The sequence below is a fragment of the Acanthopagrus latus genome, chromosome 2 (genome assembly GCF_904848185.1).
Source record: "Acanthopagrus latus isolate v.2019 chromosome 2, fAcaLat1.1, whole genome shotgun sequence".
Lineage (NCBI taxonomy): Eukaryota > Metazoa > Chordata > Actinopteri > Spariformes > Sparidae > Acanthopagrus > Acanthopagrus latus.
In genome coordinates, this window is record NC_051040.1 from 9841270 (window position 1) to 9861731 (window position 20462).

Below are 20462 nucleotides of genomic sequence, written 5' to 3' on the forward strand. Positions count from 1 at the left end.
ACCTCTCCAGCTGGTGGATACTGAACACTGCAAATTTAACCTCAAAATGAGCCTCTGGTATGTTTATTTGGGGGAATTTTAAGAATTAAACAATAAATAATATTTTACTGAAGACATGAGGCAAGCTTTTTTTAAGCACCTTTTAATTTAGATAACAGTTGATATCAAACTGCTTTCGCAAATGCTTCTCAAAATCTTTAATGTAACGTAAAAGAGGATATTATTTTTGAAGAACTACCAAAAATGTACAGGGAAATATAATCTTTATTTGAATCAAATGGCTCACAGTGATGTCAAATGGAAGCTAGTGTTGATTGTCCCACTTGGAGTCAACACTAGCTCATTGTTTTGGTTAGCTGGACCAACAGACAAAGACAATAAACCAGTGACTGAAGTAGAAAGCCAAATATTAAGCAAGCCAAAAACACCCAGATCTGTGTTCTGTAGTTGGCAGACTGAGCCAGGGCACGCCAAACTACAATCGGTGGCCGGAAACAAACAAAAGAACAAGAGAAAGAGGACTGCGGGGGGGATGTTGCTTCATTTCTATTAGATGGGTAAGTACACAATTTTTGCTAGAAAGTCAGCCATAACAAACTGTTTCATGTTTTTAGAATAGCAATATCACAGCGAAGAAAAAGCCTACCATGTTTCAGGGAAGTCATGCGTTTTCATTTTTTTTTTTTTTACAAGTATTACTAGATGAAGATTATTGATTCATTAATGTGTAGGCTGCTTATTTAATCTATTAAACAGCCTACATTTTAGCCAACATGTAGTAGTTTTGGGTAGTTTGTGTAGAAAAAAATGTATTTGTTGATTATATTTTCTAATATTAAAGTGACCTCAAGGAACTTTTAAGTGTTTATGAAACAGTCTTGTGATTCCTCTGATGATTATAAATGACCTATAACAACAAATGAGACCATCAGCGAAAAGACTGCTACTTTGATACAGTTATTATTAATACCTGTGCTCAGGTGCAATCAGATCTGAAATCAAATATAAGAAATAAATTACTTCTTTGTGATCCATGCTATGGTCTCTCTGGGACTTGCGTCCAGCACGCGCTAGCAACGATCTTTACAAGCAGGCGCTGGGGCTGCATTGCTGTCGTCAAAAGGGGCAAAACTGAAAGTTCTGCGTCACTTCAGAGTAACACTATGTAGAAATTGGCTGTTTGTGCAGTTTGACACCACCACAGTTTGGTAGTGTAGGTGCTAACTACAATCAAACCTCATTGCATCATAACATTGTTTTGTGTTGAAAACTTGTATTGAAGTAAACATGTGTGTAACGACAGACACAGATACAGTCACTCTGTTACAAGACACTGTGACATCAAAATTAGTTTGAAGCTGTGGTTTTAAGGGGGGAAAAGTTGTATAACGTTGCTTTCATCTTAACCTGAAAAGTAATTATTGACTAAAGTTATCAAAAGTAAGGAATAGAAAGTGTAGGGTAAGTAAATCGTTACTTTCCACCACTAGAATTACCTCCATGAGATCAAAAATATTTCCTTTTCAGGTTCTACATGTCAGTTGCACAAGATAGATGCAAACATTTATGAGTTGTTTGAAGTCTCATGTTATATCTGGAATAAGTGTTGCCTCCTAAAGCAAAAATATATACAGATACAATTACATAAAAAGAAACAGCACAATTAAACATGTATGTTAACAAAAGCATGCCATGTTTTTCTCCCTGCTTGCTGTGTCTCTGCGTTGTGTTAAGCTTGTTTGGACGTGCTCAGGCATGATTTATATCTGACCCACATGAAAAGAAGTTAACAGCTCAGTTGCACTTATGCAAAGTCTGTGGGGTACACAAGTTCATACATACAGTCACTGCAAAGTCAGCTATCTAGGTTGTGAGTACATAGTACTTTCTAAACAATGTAAGACTGCTCTGGTAATGTATCCACATACATGTTACATCGCTTTGTAATTACTAATTAGGCTTCGACCTATTTATAACACCCTGGTGGTTATGTAAGACGATATTTTAAAGGCGCACTATGATTAAAAAATACGGGAAGCCTAATTAAAGTTAAATGTGTGAAGCTGCTCCAGACTGATTCCCACTGGAAGATCACTATCATCTGCTCAAACCCCTCATCCTATTTTGTGTATGTATGTTAGACCTAATTTTAGATCATTTTTATGTAGCAGATACAGCATGTTTTGAAATAGAGTCGTGAGCTACATCCTCATAAACTCCACTTTGAAGCTGCCTCTCAGTGTAAGTAGGTTAGAAACATTTCACCAGACTGAGCTGCCGGAGCTTTTAATGTCACACACTGACAACAACAGGCATGTTGGACCCTGCTGGATTTAGTTTCCCACCATCATGTATCACGTTCACTGACGGATGACTGATGCTTACCCTATATTGCTCTGACACCTGTCACCATGGAAGATTTTTGACACAAATCATAGACAGCTGATGAACTGGAGAAATGTCTTCTTTCTTGGAGGAAAAATCTACTCTTTTTGAAGTTATTCAGTCTCAAAATAGATCTTTTGTTGAAACTAGTCTTTGTTGTTTCACACGAGTCTGGCCCGATTTGAAGCAGCACTGTCAGAGTAGTTTAATTTACAGCTTTGGAGGCTTTGAGTACTGAACTGTTAACTATAGACCAAGAGTGACAATTCTTTTTTATTAAAGCTGCAGAAGAGTCCTTGTATCAGTGGTGGAACAACTGTATTTACTCAAGTACTGTACATACTAAGACAAGCAGAGGCAATCCAGGCACTCCAAAAGTTAGGAAATGTATCAAATGAGAAATGAACTTTTAAAAAGCCTTTATTATAGTGGCTAAATCATTAAAAAGCCAGTCATCAATGATTTAGCCACCGTATTAAAGGCTTTTTAATAGTTCCTTCCACGTTTGATACATTTTGTATTTCTGGATTGCCTCTGGTTTTCGAAGCACTCTTTACCCGAGCTTTCAACGCCAGTCATCTCCCTTTTCTACAGTTTTCATGTATATATATATATATATATATATATATATATATATATATATATATATCTATATCTATATATATTTACACATCTCAATTATATCAAATTTCATGCTTGTCAGGATGTAATATTATTAATATGATTTAATTGAAAATGATAGTAATACAATTTGTGTTTGCCGTAATACTGTAAAATTTTCATAGAAGTGAAACAGGTTACTTGACTATGGCAGTTATTTAATGCACAAATCTTTCATTTGTAATTACGGAAGACTTTTCAATCATCTTTCATTCTCTCTCCTGAGTATCCTCCCGAACAATAAACCCAAACAGCCACTGACATCTTCACTAAATTCTATCTGACAACAAATGGATGGGATTCTCAAGGACAAAATCTTAACAGCCTGCCTCGCCTCATGAATATCTGCAGTGAAGGTCACTGAAATAAAAAAAAAGATGGTGACTCTTGTTCCATCGCAGGCACAATAATAATTTCCAGAGTCCATGGTGACCATGCAAACAATCTGTTCTGTCTTAGAGACCCATTTGATTTACAAATTGGCCGACTGCATGCTGTCCCCGTGGCACACAGCGGCTTTCTTCTCACCTCCTGCATCCCCAGTTGTTGGAATGACTTTTCTCACCACACTCTGAACAGCAAAGTCACTCCTTGTACATCATCCATGCATGAAAGAAATGTTCTTTGTTAAAGAAAAGACTTTGTTTCCCCCAATTCCCTCAGTCACAGCTTGGTCTGCCAAATCATTATTGTCTGTTCTGTACCTGAGTTTGTCCTTGTCTTTTTAATATTGGAGCAAAACATTCAAAGTGACACTCAGAAGAATGGGAATTAGGAACGGCACTTTACGGAGGCTGCTTCAGGAAATGTTCCTCAAGAAGCTACTTACAACCAGCAGCTCCTTCTGCTCCATATTCATGCCACTTATTCTCTGGAAACAGATGAATCCTTCCATCTGAAAGGCTGACGTGCATATCACTTCGATTTACTTGCCTGGAAGGACATTTTTGTCTTTGCCTGCACAGAAAAAGAGCTTAACCACGTTTTTTCTATTTCTCTGTTTCTTGATGCTTTTATTTGCAGTTTTGCAAATATCAATCAAATCTGTGAGCTAACCAGATTGGCAGTCAAAGGCATAATTAAAAACACACGGATCACACACTGAGGATCACACTAGACTGCAGAAGCTAAATTGCCCTCGCGAGAAAAGTTACAGTGATGCTTGTGTAGCCCTGATTAATGTGACAAAACACTTAAAGATCGAATATGTAACATTTCTGTATTAAAATGTCTAAAATGACTACACCTTTGTTATATACATTGACTATTATAAGTGAGAATTCCGGTGAAGCATCAGATGATGCATCAGCAAGTGAGGAAGGACGTTGGCGAACGTGACAAAATGTTGCGTGAACAAACCTTGGATGCGTTACCTCGTCTGTGAAAACATCAGATTTTAATCAGCAATCAGTTAATTGAGTTCTTATCAAGTTATTAATAAGGAATTTGTTATTTTGAAAGCACTGTATACAAATTACATATGTATATAATCTATTTACATAATTGAGTCTTCGCTAAGCGCATCAGCAAAATTGAGGAGAAACATAGAAGTGAACATTATCCTCATCTCTTATATACTTAAACACCACTCTATTTATTTTAAAGCTGTAATTACTAGTAACTTCACAGATTAAGGATATTAAAAACAGAACATAATCAGCAAATGAATCAGGATTTATTACTGAAGATAAGGATACAGCACTGTTTTTTTTTTTGTTTTTTTTTTCTTTAGCAGTAAATTAGCCTGGTCTTTAATTAATTTTAATTAATGCATCAACAATTATTGTCCAATCATATGATATGTGAAATTGTTAAATGGGCCATTCTGCAAAAAGGTAGAACTTTTTCTTTTTTTTTTTTTACTTGAAGCACATTATTAAGGCTAATACATTTGTACTTTTTACTCCTGTTAGATATAATTCAGTCTTACATACCTGGCTCTGTATCAGCACTCTACAGTAGAGAGGCTCATTGAAGCGTGTGTTGATGGTGCTCATACACGATTTAAGACACTGCCATTTAGTTGTGGGCAGGACTGCGAGCTGCCACGTAGAGTCCTATCTCGCATTCTTGCTGATGACACCAGAAAAGATCTCTAACAGCTTAATGACAGTGTGCTCAGCCAAAACGCCTTTCAGCAGAGTACTTAACATGAGCAGCGCATGTCAGAGGGAACCTTTTATTTTGGTTTGCCTGCTGCTGCTCAAATTATATTCTGGCACTTTTTTTCCTTTTTTTTTAACATCTGATAGTGCTGCTGTTTCAAGGCCAAACTCTGAAATGTTTTTTTAAAGGGCTTTCTGTCATGATAGCAATGAAAATGCTGCTTTGTCGTTGCTTACAGTACACAGCAGAAAATGAATATGGTGAAAAGAGCAGAAATGCCAAGTTGATGTTTGCATTCCATAAATACCATTTTTTGTGTTTGCTTATTTCCAACTCCACACTTCCTCTGTCTGTGTAAATATATCATTAACCTCTCACATGTTCCTGCTTGTGTGGTATGTCGCTGTGCGAGATTTTGCAGACAAGCAACCTCACCATCTTGCTCTCTCATGTCTTTTTTTTTAAATCCATATGCAGTCTCTCATGTTAGCCGCAGTGACATACAGTACATAAAAAGGGAAAGGAGGGAGAAGGAGAAAAATCTCCCTCTTCCTCCTCCTCCTCCTTGTGTAAGGGGAGAGCAGTGGGGACAGGAGGGAGGAGGAATAAGGGAGAAGTGGGGGGGAGGGTAAACACACCCAGACAGAGCCATGTCTGACAGCCTGGCTCAGTGAAAGGAGGGAAGGACTGGTACAAAGCCAGTGCGACCGAGCAGAAGGAGAGAGAAGGGGAAGGAGGGAGGGGAGGGCAAGAGGGAATTAAATGCAAAAAAGACCGACGGAGAGGAAAAAAAAAAGGGTGAAAAGGATGCACAAGAGCTGCATCAGTTCTTGTCCGCAAGGAACAAAAAACATTGTGTTCGTGAATGGGAGCTGGTGAGCTCAGGCACAAGGCGAGTGCAATGAGAAACCAGGCAGACTTCAGCCGCTGGTGTAGCTGAGCACCAATCCTCTCTGCCTCTGTTTCCCTCTCTCTCTCTGTCTGTGTCTGCCTCTGCCAGCTGAGGACTGAGCCCAGCAATGATTTAAGGGGAAGGGCTCAGGGCTTCTGATTAGGATTTTTGGTGGTTTAATGTTTTAGGAGTATGCTGCTGGAGAGGATTTGAGCGTGCTGTTTTTTTCTGATTGAACACAGTGTGCGACGTGGAGACTCCTCTCGCTGCTGCTCTCAGAGCTGCTCCCCTCCCTGCTGCCTGTGGCTGTGTTTTGGGCTATGGTCCTGACTGAGAGGCAAGAGCATCACCCAGATGCGGGGCTGCGACTGTATGGGAGGTTAAGCCTGTAAACACCACCATGGGAGCCAAACAGATGAAATGGTAAGAGCTGTTTTTTTTTTGCTGTTTTTTTTTTTTTTCATTAGCATTTGAACATAATGTCAATTCAGGCTGCTATTTCCGTCTACACTGCATGAGTGAATCACCAGCAGAGATGCACGAGGCCTACATTCAGCGAGACCGTACATCATCTTTGTCATCTTGATCAGCATGTGTGTGTCGTTGTTAGCGTTGACAATTCACCATAGCAATATGGCTCTGATAGCCTGACTGTGCAGGTTATTGTTCAGTGTTTACAGTGCAGTAGGTGTGGGTGTGTCCCTGTGTGTGTGAGCTGAGCTGCTATTGCCTAGCAACCACCATCTAACTCCCATCCCCGGCTCTTTCCCTTTCATCGCTCGGATAAAAAGATTACATATTTTAACTTTAACTGGAATTACAGATACAAGATGCTTTTTACACAGTTAAATAGGCGTCCCTTTAAAAGCGTCAGCTAATTCTAAATAGCCACCATCTTTTCCTAGATTTGGGCCGGTATTTACCAGCCAAGCACTAACTGTAGGCTGCCATATTGAAATAATCCTTTAAGATTAACTTCTAAATAAAAGTCTGCTTACTGGTTTATGTTTAAACCTTGGTAGTTAATCACATTCTGAGTTTTTGAGTGGTTATGAAGCAGTACCGATGTCTCTATATGACCTACATAAGACTGTCAGCAAGAGGACTGGCCTTATCTGTGAACAGGAATAGTAATTAATTTATTTAGTAACTTCAGTAACATTTTTAGGGTTGTTGATGAAGAATTTACAGCCTGAAGTATGAAGATGCTCTGTGGTCTGGTGATACGCCATCAAAACAATGTTTCTATTGTTTCACTATCGTGGCTGACAGAATCAACAAAAAAATAACATTTCTTGTAGTTTTCTTGCAAACCATGATGCAAAAGATACCCCTGTTGTTAAAATTATACTTCAGGAACAAGTATTTAAAGCAAAATATCTATCAAAAGTACTCATACTGCAGAAAAATTTCACCTATGACTGATATATTATTCTGTGTAACATTAATAGATTTGTATTATTGATGCATCAGTATTTAAGCATCATTTTAGATGTTTTAACTGGTCTGATGGTGGTCCACTGGTTCCAATTTAAGAGTCAGGCCCCTCTTAAGGGTCCTATGATAAATCTGAGGAAGTCTGAGATGATTCCCAGCTGAGAGACAAAGAAAAAAACACAGTTCTGCCACATAAATCTGTATTCATATGTAGGACCTGTCTCTAAAATGTTGTTTTGAGAAATGCTGGATGATTGTACCTGTAATTTACCTTCCTGACACTCAAAATGTGATTGAAATGAAACCATCTGAGATGTTTAGAGGCTTAATCTCTCTCTAGTGGCGCAGCAACAGTCCAAAGACAGATGCAACTTGTCAAGCGCATGCACAGCTGTTTTCACTGTAAACAGTTTTTAATCTTTAACAGCTCATAAAATTAATGTACGTAAGAAGAAGCACAATAAAGAAGAATATAAAAATAAGAAGTACAATATTTCCTCCCTGAAATGCAGGGACATGTGAGCATAAACAAATGTATTTAGTTACTTTCTTTCCGCCACTGCTGATCAAATGATGTTAATCTGAAGCTCATCTCTTGCAAATCCCGGTGCTTAATCTTTGGCTAAACCCATATGTTACGAGTCAAGCTGTATTTGTGTTCTGTTGGAGCGACAGATCAAAGCGAGCATCTAAAATAAATGTGTTTATTGAACTGCTGCAGCCCGAGACAATGACAGAGGGTATCTGGATAATGTCATCATCTGCAATGACAAGATTAGTTGAAGGCAGCAGCTTTGATCCCCTCTGCAGAGACACTTAGGGATAATCACAGCGACGTCTGATAAAACGCTCTGCTCCTGTTTTTTTTATGTGACCTACCACAATTACCCTTTCTGAGGAGCTGTGTGCCCAACTATCTTAAGTCTCTCAGTGTGCTGAGGCAGCCACACTTTTTTCATGTGACTAGACTCTTTTAGAATTAGAAGATTAAAAATATCTTTACTCTTTCCTTTAGCCATGCTAGCAGCAAGTTGACAGTGGATGCTTGATTTACTTGTTTGGTCCGCACAGAAATACCTCAGTGATACCTCAGGTCAAAATTGTGATTAGTCCAATATATTGTGAACCAATAACCTGCAGAATGTTCCCATCAGCCTCAGCCGTACTTCCTGTTTTTAGTGCAAATTCACAAATGTTACCATGCTAACTTGCTAAACTAACTGGTAAACATCATACCGGCTAAACATCAGCATGTCAGCATGGCAATTAACTTGTGATGGTAATGGCAGGAAACTTGTGATGGTAATGGCAGGAGATGTGTGATGGACGAGTCCAGTACTAGAATGGTCAAACAAAAGGTGAGTAACTCTATCTGGCCTATAAGGTGCCACCATGTACAGTTTATGATGTTTACCCCTACCGCATGAGGGTAAGGGGGTTAAGGTCATTGGTCCTTGGCTCTTAAATCTTGAATCCAGGAATCTGGAGGTCTCATCTGGGTTAACTCGACATCAACTTCCACTCAACTCAAAGAATCTGACCTACTCTCATTGACATGGACAAAATTGTTCATTAAACTCTTGCCTTTCTGATTTGTCTTCAATAAAATGCACATAAGGTGTCATCATCATACTTTAAATAACACTTACAATAAATGAACACCCTTTTAATTAGACTACTTTGACGTGAAGGTCAATGGTTAAGTAGTGTACGGAAAACACTGCATTTTAACCATTTAGCATGATAAAATTAGCATTTAGCGTGATGTTGCGTACAAGTACAGCAGCACAACATCACCTCACATCTTGTGCATTTAACCTAGAGACTTAAATAAATGTGACACCTTTCCTATACTAACGTCTTGTTAGTTAGAAAGTGGTTGAATGCTATTTTAGCTGTTGTCCACAGGCAGGTGTTATCACATATGCTGTTTGAGCTTGAAATATAGCCCGATGTCCCTTTTGGATTTTCACCATCCATTGTATTTTCAGTTCCTGATAAATCGAGAAGAGGTTAAAAGATAATGATTTGTCAGATCTGGTATGTTTAAATGATTTGCAATCTGGATCACAGCTGCACACATTGGAGCATCCCACCTAGAGCGTGAGGTCAGTGGAAAATGGCCACCGTGTGATTATGGTCTATAAACCTGTTTAATGGTGGAAAGTTTCCAAACAGGTGTTTTTAAGCGTGCCACAACTTTCGCGGTCTTTTGTTGCCTGCCCTCTGTTTGACACATGTTGCCGGATCAAATCCTGGAAAAGCATATTTACAAAAATCAATGAAGTTAATGAGGTGAAACATGAAATGTCTTCAGCCTGTTTTCATTTGTGTAGGTGTCAAAAAGGATTAGCAAATTATCCCATTCTGTTTTGTTTATGTTTTACACAGAGTCCCAACTGTATAAGTAGTCACAGGAGTATGAGCACAATTAATCCTTAAAGAGGCTGTGAACTCAAACATGACGGATAATAAAAGTCTTCCTGTTTACTGTCTGATGTGATATTTTGCTTGTGCCGTGCTGAGTAATGCTATTAGATAAGCAGAACCTATCATCGGCCACAATCTCAGCTTGTGTATGGGAGAGAATGTGTTGTGCAAATGCAATCCCTTGAGATATTCTTCCATTTGTAAACAGAGTTTTTATCCCACGGTTTGGGTGCATAGTTATTTTTTCCCTCATAGTTTTTTGGCCTCAGGAGCAGGGTGAGGAATTGTGTTGCCGTTCTTTCCCTGTTTCCACAGACGCAGGCTTGTTTTCCCATGCAGATGCAGAAGGGGAAAAAGGAAGCAATCCCTTGCTTAAAGGACCGTGCATAATGCCATAGGTCACAGGTCACAGTGGCTCTATCCTATTTCTATAAGCACAGTAGAGTGAAGATGACAGCCGGCCTCAACCTCAGGCTGCTGGAGACGCGCTCAGAAGACACAAAACACATATTCATGCATGCTGCACGAACGACGGCCATTCAGAAACCAGTCCACGATTATGTTTCAAAATTATTGTCAAACTATGTAAAGAATTTCCTTGGGGAAAAATGACACCATCGCATGCGTTCCTGCTCATGCTGTGTATTTTCTGAACAGGTTTCAATCCAGTTAGGTATGTTTTGTAATTAATTTGGTTATTCGTTATGCAGCCTGTGATACACCATATTCCTATGGGCACTATGTGTTGAAAACGGATAGGGTTTTAAATATTGTGCCCAGATGGGATTAATTCACATTTTTGTGCTCCTTGGGGAGTTATTAAAGTGTACATCTCTGTTTTATGTAGCTGGGTTTATTTATTGCCGTTCATTTGGCAGGAGATGCAAACTCACTCGATCCTGCCTGTGCCCACCATCTGTTTCAGTCTCAGCTCAGCCAGCCCTGCTCACTCCCCCAAAGAGGAGTATGTTATCACCCAGTCCACTGACACCCCTAAAGAGGAGACAGTCCATGATCAGTCTGAGGACCAGGGGGAACCTCGGGATGACAAATCTGAGCTGACAGAGAAGAAGTCTGTCACAGGTTGGTTGGCTGCACATCAACTCTTGTAGAGCAAGACGCAATGAAATGAAACCTTGCCAAAAAAAAAAAAAACAAAAACATTTGCTTGTGTCATCTCCCCTTTCAGAGGAGGTGTCTCTGTGCGGATTGTGTCCCTCCCTCGGGCATGATGTGCAGGAGGAAGAGAAGTCCTGGGAGGAGCAGCTGGACGCCCACCAGGAGCAGCTGGAGAAAGAGATGCAGGAGGCCAGGAGGATGGTGTTCCGCCTACAGGTAAGTCCTGGTGATGAAACACTTGAAAAACAAACTGCAGTGCTGCTGTGAACACATGCACCAGAGGGCATGCAGACCACAGACGCACCAACAGCTCAGATGCAGCACACAGCCCGGTTCCAAAGTGTTCCAGATGTTTCTCAGTGATTCAGCTTAAATAAAAACAAATATATGAATAAGAAGATGAATAGATTCAGATAATGAAGTGAAGGCAAAAAGCAGTCCCGGTCTCATTATTGGGTTACTTAACACCTGGTGCACTCTACCAATCAATCAATCAATCAAACTATATTTGTAAAGCACCTTTCAAACAAATGCAATTCTAAGTGCTGCAAAATGATTACATAGGATGTCAAAAATGGATTTAGAGACTAATGCACCCTAATGCACAAGTCACTCAGATAATATAAGATAGATAATGAAAGATAATACACGAAATGCAGCCAAAAATACAATAGAGTTATTTAATACTACACAAAATATAGTATCAATAATAAAACCACAAAAGTATACATCAGCACATACAAGTCAGACTCTGTGTTTTTTTTGGATGAGGCTTTTAAAAATAGCAATATTTTTTGTTTGAATTGTTCCGGCAGCTTTGAATGTTATGCATTGAAAAATCAGCATTGACACATTCTGAAAATGCTAGAATAGAACAACAGAGGATCCGAGGGAACTTCCTTGTGCACCAGAGCACTTGGAAACAGATTGTATACTCAGTTGCTGACTTACAGAAAATACAATACTCTTGCAATTTGTGTGTATATATATATATATATATATATATATATATATATATATATATATATATATATATATAGTGCGAGTTGTGGCTGTCTGATTAGTTCACTAATTCAAATAACTGAAGTGAAACAAGATAGTGACTTTTAGATTATGCCAATGATCCTTAGGGATGTAAGTATACGTACATACGTACACCAAAGACAGAATCTGTTATTGTACAACTACGCCTTTTGCCAAGCAGTTGATATCTCACAATGAAGAATAAAAAGCAGCAAATATTACAAATGAGCAACACAGCGTAAATATTTAATAGTTCTGAAAAGAAGTAATTATTATTCTAACAAACTTATGTATAATGTTTGTAGGTAAGAGCAGGTGAGACTGCTGAAGTCTGTGGGCTTCTCATTTTGATTTGAGGCAGCTCGACTCAGTTTCACTTCCCTGGTTTTATTAGCCGAAAAGGGAAACTTGTTGTGCAGCCAAGTGTAAAAATCCCAAACTGCTGTATTTACAAATACAAACACAGAAATAAATCTGCCTCCTCTGCCATGTATATTTAATGCGCCTGCTTTCAGGCCTTCACACTGTGTGTCTATATATACGTGTGTATGTGTGTGTGTGTGTGTGTGTTTGTCCTCAGGCTTTGCTGCTCCATGGCTCCCTCCCCGAGGAGGACCAGGATGGATCTGTGAGCTTCGGAGATAACCGGGCCAATGCTGAACAGCAGCTGGTACGGTTCCCTCTCTCTGCTAACTCGAGAAAACACCACTTGCTCGTCGCTCTGTGTGAAGTGTCAGTGTCAGCCCTTCTGTTGTGATGATGTTTGCAGCCATCACTCCTCTCCGGAGTGGCTACCGTATATAGAGCACAACTGAATCTCTCTGATCTGCTCGCCCGCTGTCATGCCGACCCACTGCCTCCTCATAGGTTCTGACGTGTTCCCATTCTCTAATTACGCTGCTCATACCCTCTCCCTTTGAAGGTCCTAATCCGCAGTCGCCTGGACCAAAGCACGGAGGAAGCCCTTGATCTCAAGGTACAGTAAGTAAAAGTAATTAGGTTTAATATAGATGAGCTGCACTACAAGCATTGAGTCGCTTTCTCTAATGTCTCAGTGTCTCATTTGTTCATTTGTGTGGCTCTCAGAGGGAACTCATGAGGCACAAACAGGAGGCACGCCACCTTCAGGCCATCAAGGTAAACCTCTTACTCTAATTTCTATCCTTTGTGTGAGAGTAAAATGGATTAAAGGATGTAATTCAATCCACCGCAACTTTTGTGCCATCCCAAGCTGATGAGTCTGCAATTTCTATCATGCACAATATGTATTTTCCACTGTTTTGTAGAGATAATAAAGTTTGGGTGTGGGCGCATGCGGTGGATGAGGCAGGTGGAGGCAGTGTATCTGTATTCAGGTCTTCTCTGGACGTTTCTTTGATCTCCTCCCTCTCTCTCATTAGGATGCTCTGCAGCAGCGCCAGGCAGTGCAGGAGGATGCTGTGCTGCAGCTAAAGCAGGAACTACTGAGGTGCAACATGGCCAAGGATCAGCTGGAAGGGGAAAATGTGAGACAAGTGATGATTTCCGTTTGACACGATAAATATTTGACCCATCTGACCGGCATGGATGCAGATTTTCCTTGAGAGCAATATAGCACTCATACATCACGCTGATATATCTGTTTGCAGGCAGAGCTCAAACATAAGTTGAGCGAACGGAACAAATTGCTCAGTGAATACGAGGTATCGTCTTCTATTATTCACACTTCAGTGCACTTGTTGGATACATACACATATATGCCGACTTATGTCATCCATCTTTCTGTCACAATAGCAGCAAATCGGGCGGAAGGACCGAATACTGCAGCAGCAACAGCAGAAGATCGATGAAGTGCAGCATAAAGCGCATGAAGTCGGCCTAGGACGGGTAGGAACCATGATGTGTTTGATGTATCTCAGCCATATAACAAAATTATTCATAAAACATTTTTTCAAAACCAGTGTCAGAAAGTGTTTCACACAAGGAAATGAAAATGAACAAATTCTTAAAAAATATATAAAATGTTAGCAGCAAAGACATTAATCCTCAAAACTCCTGGGCATTTTTTTTTTGTTTCACTGAAATTTTTTTACTTTATTGTGATGTTTGTGGAGCTGAATTTGTTTGATAGGCTTAGAAATAGAGCCATTAGTATGACATAAAAGAAACAAAAATGTAATTTAATGGATGAGGCTGGCTGTAAAAGTAATTTGCAACAACAGCTGGGCGCTGTAGTTTTCAGAAAACACCCCTCTAACAAAGGTAAATATTGCATTTGGGGAAGTGTTTCCCGTTGTGGATTAATACACATTATGGTGAATATTTACAGCAGCAGGGCTGTGTTTGTGTGAGGGATTGGCTCAAAATAAACTACAGTGCCTGTGTTCATAACACTGAGGAACCGTGTCACTCAGGAGCTCACTGATGTGTTAGCACAAAGGAATAAGCTACATCGAGCCTTGCCTCCACCGGGCTGATAGAATGTAGCCAGACTCATCCTCTTAAACCTGAAAACCATCCAGCATTATTTACGTGTGCTTCTTGTATTGTTGTCCATTTTGCAGTCGTTCAGGAGTGACAACAGTGGTTACAGTAACTCGGTGGCTTCCACAGCTCCGGCAGTATTCCAGCACCGTGCACCGGTACGTTTTCTTCTGATTTTCAGTCTTTAGTCAATACTGTTAATCAACTGTTCCTGCTGGGTTGATTTTGATGGCTTATTGCTGGAGGAAAATAATTAAATAGACTCACAGTGTTTCATGACAAAAACATTAAGAATATGATGAATTATGTGAATTATAAGACATCAGATTATGAGGCTTTAGGTCAGAATTATAAATCAATAAACCAGAATTATGAGATAAACCAAGACTGTGAGGTACAAGGTCAGGATTACGGGATAGTGTATACAAATGATTATATACTAGATACAATGTAAGAGGTACTACTTTTAGTGATGAGGCACTAGAGCAAGATTATGAGGAACTAGATCAAATTTATGAGGTACTGGATCAAATTTAGAGGAACTATATCATAATTATGAAGTACAAAATCAAAATTATGGTACGAGAGCAAGATTATGAGGTGCTGGATTGAGATTATGAGGTACAAGAGCAGGATTTTATAAAAAAAAATATGAGGTACTATATCATATTATTGTCATGGAATCTCATGATTTCTACCTGTTGTTTGTGGAAGCAAGCTTTCATTCTTCTTGCCTTTTGTTTTGAAAAACAAAATTACATTAATAGAACCTGTTTGAGTATCGGGATGGTGTTTGTCACAGGGGGAAGAGCTGCAGCTGGTCAGGGAGGCACTGCGCAGTTTGAGGGACAGCTTCTCTGGCCATGACCCCCAACATCACACCCTGGACACCCTGGAGCAGGGCGTGTCCAGCCTCATGGACCGATTACACTCAATGGACGCCCAACGCAGACAGGACAGAGGGGTACACGCACACTGACACACACAAACACCATTTTCAGGAGCGAATCCAAAAAGTGGCAACATATCTGTCACATGGTGAATGAATCCTTCGTCTTCTCGTTTTTTCTAGGAGGAATTTAAATCTCCAGGACGCAGAGCTAACTCGACAGACCGTGACTCCTGGCCACAGAGCTCAAGTGAGACAAACAAAATCTTTGTTTTGTTTAAGATTCGTCATCCTCTGCAACATTCTCAACTCTGGCTGTTAAATCAGATTGTGCTGTTAAATTGCACTGCTATGTACGGAGAGGGCATTACCGCCTGTGAGGTGGGAGCCATTTTAGACGCTGGTGGTGAAAAACAGTTTGCTGTTTTTGCAATTATTTCCAGAAATGGCCCACTCACACAGCAGCCCGGGATTGGACACCGCCGTCTCCACTAAAGTGCTCTACTTCACCGATCGCTCGCTCACTCCGTTTTTGATTAACATCCCAAAAAGGTGAAAATAAAAACACTTGATGGTGGGTTTATATAACAGTGTTGTTGTTTGTTTCCCTCGGTGTAGCGTGCGCAGTGTTTCAGCAAATTGCTGCTTGAGTTAGAGCTGCACGCTGAGGACACATGGCTAGATTCAAGCATCGACAGAGCTACATATAGGTGGATAAAGCTTAATGTCTACGTGGGTGTATGTGAGCAAAGGCTTTGACTGACAGCGTGCTCTTACAGGCTGGGCGAGGTGACGCTGCGAGACTTCAAGGCAGCCGTGGACAGACAAGGCAGTTTCAGATACCACTTCAAGGCCCTCGACCCCGAGTTTGGCACAGTGAAAGAGGAGGTAGGCGTCGGAGTGAAATTACAGCCCTACTACTTCTTTTTACATCAGCTTCACCACGCAAATATGAAACACCAGTAATAGAGCATGATGTGCTAATAATAACCGTGGCTGGGCTACACTTTAAAACACTGCAGGAGGACTGTTTCCATCCCAGAGAATTCGATAAAAAAGGAGTAGTCATTTTGAATTTCTAGCCACACCTTTTGTACCTTGTTGAGTGTTTCTCGGATATGTAAATGCTGCGTGTTGGCTGTGTAGGTATTCCAGGACGGAGCAGTCGTGCCTGGCTGGGAGGGGAAGATTGTGGCGTGGGTAGAGGAGGACCACGGAGAGAGGAGGTAGAGCCTGAAAACCAGAGATCACCACTACAAACCTCAGTTGTTCCCACTGGACCAGGATTCCACTGCAAAATACTTGTGATGCCATAATAAGAGAGAAGTTATAACACAGTTAACTGGGACCAATGGATTTAACACATTTCGATACAAAACACGATTTAAAAAGTGAATGTTTCATATGAAGAGTTTGTCTTTACATTTGGGTACCACTTCTTTTTTGAAGGATTGGATATCAGGCATTGTTTGCAGCTCATAAATTAATAGGCGGGACTACGGATTAATGGTCAGTAATGATTTAATACTTGAAAGAAAGTTAATTTACATTAAATAACTCGTCCTAAGCTGTGATCACTGCATAGTATTCAGACCTTAAAAGATGTTTACCGACATTTTTTCACACGTTCCAGATTGCCAAATAGTGATGTTGTTGTTCCGCATCAGTTTGAATGTTTTAATAAACATGAATTATTGCATGGATCATTTGGTTGTCAATTATTTCCTGGCTGTACCGTAATGACACTGTACACCAGCTCCTCGCCATTATACACCTCCACTCATACGCCCACACACTAATGAACAAGCCTCACAGATTGTCATTAAAGTCAATTAATTTTTGGGGGGGGTTAAGAACCCATACGGCATATTTGTGTCAGTGAAAACATCACTTTATTTTTTGGGAATTGATCAGTTATAGTTAGTTTGCTGACTGAACGTTTGAGTCCTTGCATAGTAAAATATGTTTGCACAACTTTTCAGATTGCATAGCAGAAATTTCAGTTGTTAGGTTATTCATTTTTAGGTATCCTCACTCTCAGAAGTCTCTCGATCCCATTCCCCATGTACAACATGCTCAGAGAACATCCACTCTCACAGTAAGCCTTCGTTTCTTCTTGTTAAAGATGGCAGATGCTGTGTCTTCACTGACAGTCTTTGGGAATTCCAAAAGCAAATAGTAGACATCCTCCACTTCTAGTAGGACGTCGTCCTGCAGAGAAAAATACATTCAGCACACCGTAAAACACGCAAAAGTAGAAACAGGCCAATTATGTATTTTTTATGACATCCAACTATGCACCGACACACTCTGGGCTCTAAAGTGGTTCATTATAACTGTTCAAGGGAGTGTGCAACCACCAACCTTGGAGATTCTCAGCTGGCAGTCTGACATGGAGCAAACCTTTGGCAGCTCCACTGTCAGCTCCACGCTGCGAGGAACTCCTGCTGTATCAGTCTTCACCTCGAGTTGGTACTCTGGCTTCTGAGGCTGCACGAACGAGGTGGAGATGACCTGGATCAAATCCTTTTTTTTGTGCTCCGCAGGTCGACGGATAATTTGGGCTGCCGTGTCCACGTCTTGTTTCTCTGAGCGAAGGGAGGAAATCTGCCGTATAAGGGCAGCTGGGGTCTGACTGGCTGTAAAGAGGAACACTATAGATTATTAGGAAAAGTGGGAGAAGGTGAAAGATGATATACCTGCAGCAGCAAAAGAAAATAGCTCTGATACAAAGGGCTTACAGCAGCTTGTCAGGGTATAAGACTTATCACTCTACCTGTGTCTGGTTGTTTGGAGACTTTTGGGCACTGACGAAACCCAAGCCGGCGGTGCAAGTCATCTGGGCTATTTTTTGGGCCAGAGCTGATGAGAGTGTACTGCTGAGATAATGTCATCCCAAGCTGCTGCTGGGCAAAGCTCAGGACCATCATATATACCTCTGCTTTATCTTCCTTACTGTCCTGCAGCACTGCAGGGTTTAAAGCCACATCCATCACTGTGTAGGCACCTGTGAAGGAAAAACACCATTTATTAATAGTGCTCTTTACATGATGTAACACAAAGGCCGGCTCTGTAGCTCATACTGCAGAACAGCTTTGTCTTTTACCTTGACCTTCATCTGTGTCTGTTTCCAGTTTTCCTGCACACACAGGTAAAGGCCTGCTGGGATCCTGAGGTGCAGGCACACGTTTCCAGCTGCATATGTTGATGTACAGCAACTCTTTCATGGGCCCCTGTTGAGGACACAGTTGCACCATCTGTCAAAGAAACTGTCAAAACAAACCCTGTTTCTAACCTATAAACAGACACACATGGGGCAGTTTAACTATATGTAGGAAAAGTCTCATGTTTCTTATTTACGGTTGGACATTAGAGCTGAAGAATTTAAAGGATGACAAAAGATTAATCAGTGATGATGGTGGCAAACTTTCACTGGTTTTAGTCTCTAAAAAGAGATTATTTTCATTTTTTTTGTATTTTTCCTTGACAGTTAACAGATTAGTCACGTAAGAATGTCACATTTTATAGACCAAACCTGTACATGAGAAAATACTGATTTATCAAAAATGTCCTTAAAGTCCTGTGGTTGCAGCACTAGTACACACTCAATCTGATAAACTTTTGTCACAGTGGATAATCATGTTATTGATAATGGCTGCTTTTCATTTTTGATGATGTCATACCAAATTCTGTGTCCAGTCAGATTTTGTGTCTACATCATATTATTTTTACATTGTCAATAGCAACACAGTGTCTTTACTGTATTTTGACAGACACATTTCTATGTAAACTGTACAATGTAAGGTGAGAGGATTAACCTTAAGTACAGTGTTGAGGTACTTTAATTGTGCACTTCGACTTCACTACGTTTCTGAGACATGAACCTTTTTACTCACATTTATTTGATAACTTTAGTAACTAGTTTCTTTCCAGACTGCATGCTGCATCAGAGGCAATGTAGAGCAGAAAAATGCTCAATATGCTCAGAAAAATGCAGAATATTGAATCTGATATTCAATCAACCCATAGTATATAGAGTATAGACGTGTAAATATATATGTTATTTGATTGTACTTCTACTTTTGAGACTTGAGTACATATTAGTATTAGATACCTGACGACTTTTACTAAAGTACTATTTGTATGGGTGACTTTCACCTTGGCCAAAGTAATATTTTTCAAACAGTAGTTTTTACTTCTACTCAAGTAGCCTGTGACTTTTGTGTATTTTTTCTTTTCCCTCTGTGGATTCCTTGTTGTTCATAATAGCTATCTCAGAACTGCAGTATCCCATAACATACAGCTACTTACAAAAACTATGTCATACAGTGCAGTTCAATTGGAAACATCCGGTCACAAAATGTGCTGGGTCACACAATTTGGTACAACACCTGTATTTGATGAGACACCCATGTGCTTCTCTGCTTTGACGTACATGATTGCGCTTGTAAATGCGGGCTTGATAGTTAAAGTAAAGTGAACTAGTTACCATTTATGAAGTCTCTGCCACAGATGAAGTTAACTCACCAGTATTTCGGTGCACAGACAAGAGTCGAGCACAGGCGGCGCGCTGTATTCAGCTCCTTCCTTCATCTGTGTCTCCATGAACTTGCGGTAAGCTGCGGGGTCGTTTTCACACAAATCATCCAGCATGGACCAAAACTGGTCGACCTGCCTTAAAACATCCTCTGCACTGCCGATGGAGGCCATGTTCTAAGGTGACTGTATGCACGTTACTTTGGAGTTAGCAAAAGGTAGCCACTAGCTAGTTAGTTATCCAACTTCTTATTTAGCAGGCTGATATGAAAACAACTTGCAGGAGGGTTTGTGAGTTGCAGTTAGAAGACCTACTGGTCTACAGCTGTTTTAAAAGAGGGCTGTAGATTGTAAAATGAAGAACAATATCACACAAACATAACAAACTGGCAAATGTGTGTCAAATGAAACTAGCAGCTAACGCTAGCTTAGCGATTGTTGTCAGTTGCTATGGAAACTAGAGCAGACGACGCTCCACACAGTTGCCGCCTGGCGGTGAAGAGCAGAACTGCAGCTCAATAA

The 20462-nt window shown here is 40.3% G+C and overlaps 2 protein-coding genes and 1 long non-coding RNA gene across 6 annotated transcripts in view; 2 read left to right on the forward strand and 1 right to left on the reverse strand.

Moving 5' to 3' along the window:
* Positions 1–19: 19 nt before the first annotated feature.
* On the forward strand, positions 20–17107 carry dixdc1a (DIX domain containing 1a). Of its 3 annotated transcripts, XM_037088283.1 has the most exons (17): positions 20–57; positions 448–557; positions 6286–6466; positions 10836–10993; positions 11100–11245; positions 12633–12722; positions 12975–13028; positions 13139–13189; positions 13453–13557; positions 13681–13734; positions 13826–13918; positions 14596–14673; positions 15318–15479; positions 15588–15654; positions 15848–15956; positions 16184–16292; positions 16551–16634. In XM_037088283.1, the coding sequence occupies exons 3-17, from the start codon at positions 6444–6446 to the stop codon at positions 16632–16634; spliced, it is 1383 nt and encodes a 460-aa protein (XP_036944178.1). In that variant the 5' UTR covers positions 20–57; positions 448–557; positions 6286–6443. The 3 variants fall into 3 exon arrangements, with proteins under 3 accessions (XP_036944178.1, XP_036944188.1, XP_036944170.1); XM_037088293.1 differs by lacking the exon at positions 20–57 and having other exon boundaries at positions 218–557; XM_037088275.1 differs by lacking the exons at positions 20–57; positions 448–557 and having other exon boundaries at positions 5836–6466; positions 16551–17107.
* On the reverse strand, positions 16908–20371 carry pih1d2 (PIH1 domain containing 2). Of its 2 annotated transcripts, none has more exons than XM_037088302.1 (5): positions 19932–20371; positions 18511–18637; positions 18181–18411; positions 17769–18043; positions 16908–17615 (listed from the first exon to the last, which is right to left on the reverse strand). In XM_037088302.1, the coding sequence occupies exons 1-5, from the start codon at positions 20112–20114 to the stop codon at positions 17481–17483; spliced, it is 951 nt and encodes a 316-aa protein (XP_036944197.1). In that variant the 5' UTR covers positions 20115–20371; the 3' UTR covers positions 16908–17480. The 2 variants fall into 2 exon arrangements, with proteins under 2 accessions (XP_036944197.1, XP_036944205.1); XM_037088310.1 differs by having other exon boundaries at positions 18511–18673; positions 19932–20071.
* The window catches only part of LOC119013619, a 46668-nt gene continuing 46189 nt past the window's right edge, over positions 19984–20462 (forward strand). The window contains exon 1 of the long non-coding RNA XR_005072791.1: positions 19984–20122. This is a non-coding gene — a long non-coding RNA (uncharacterized LOC119013619). The remainder of the gene's footprint in view (positions 20123–20462) is intronic.

Bases quoted from the DNA above. Each gene is read 5' to 3' on its own strand.
- dixdc1a (XM_037088283.1), top strand. From the start codon at position 6,444: ATGGGAGCCAAACAGATGAAATG. The intron at 10,994-11,099 runs GTTGGTTGGCTG...CTCCCCTTTCAG, and splicing joins AGAGAAGAAGTCTGTCACAG to AGGAGGTGTCTCTGTGCGGA. The intron at 13,558-13,680 runs GTGAGACAAGTG...ATCTGTTTGCAG, and splicing joins ATCAGCTGGAAGGGGAAAAT to GCAGAGCTCAAACATAAGTT.
- pih1d2 (XM_037088302.1), bottom strand. From the start codon at position 20,114: ATGGCCTCCATCGGCAGTGCAGAGGATGTTTTAAGGCAGGTCGACCAG. The intron at 18,412-18,510 runs GTAAAAGACAAA...TTTCCTTCACAG, and splicing joins AGACACAGATGAAGGTCAAG to GTGCCTACACAGTGATGGAT. The intron at 17,616-17,768 runs GTTGGTGGTTGC...TTTTCTCTGCAG, and splicing joins GCCAGCTGAGAATCTCCAAG to GACGACGTCCTACTAGAAGT.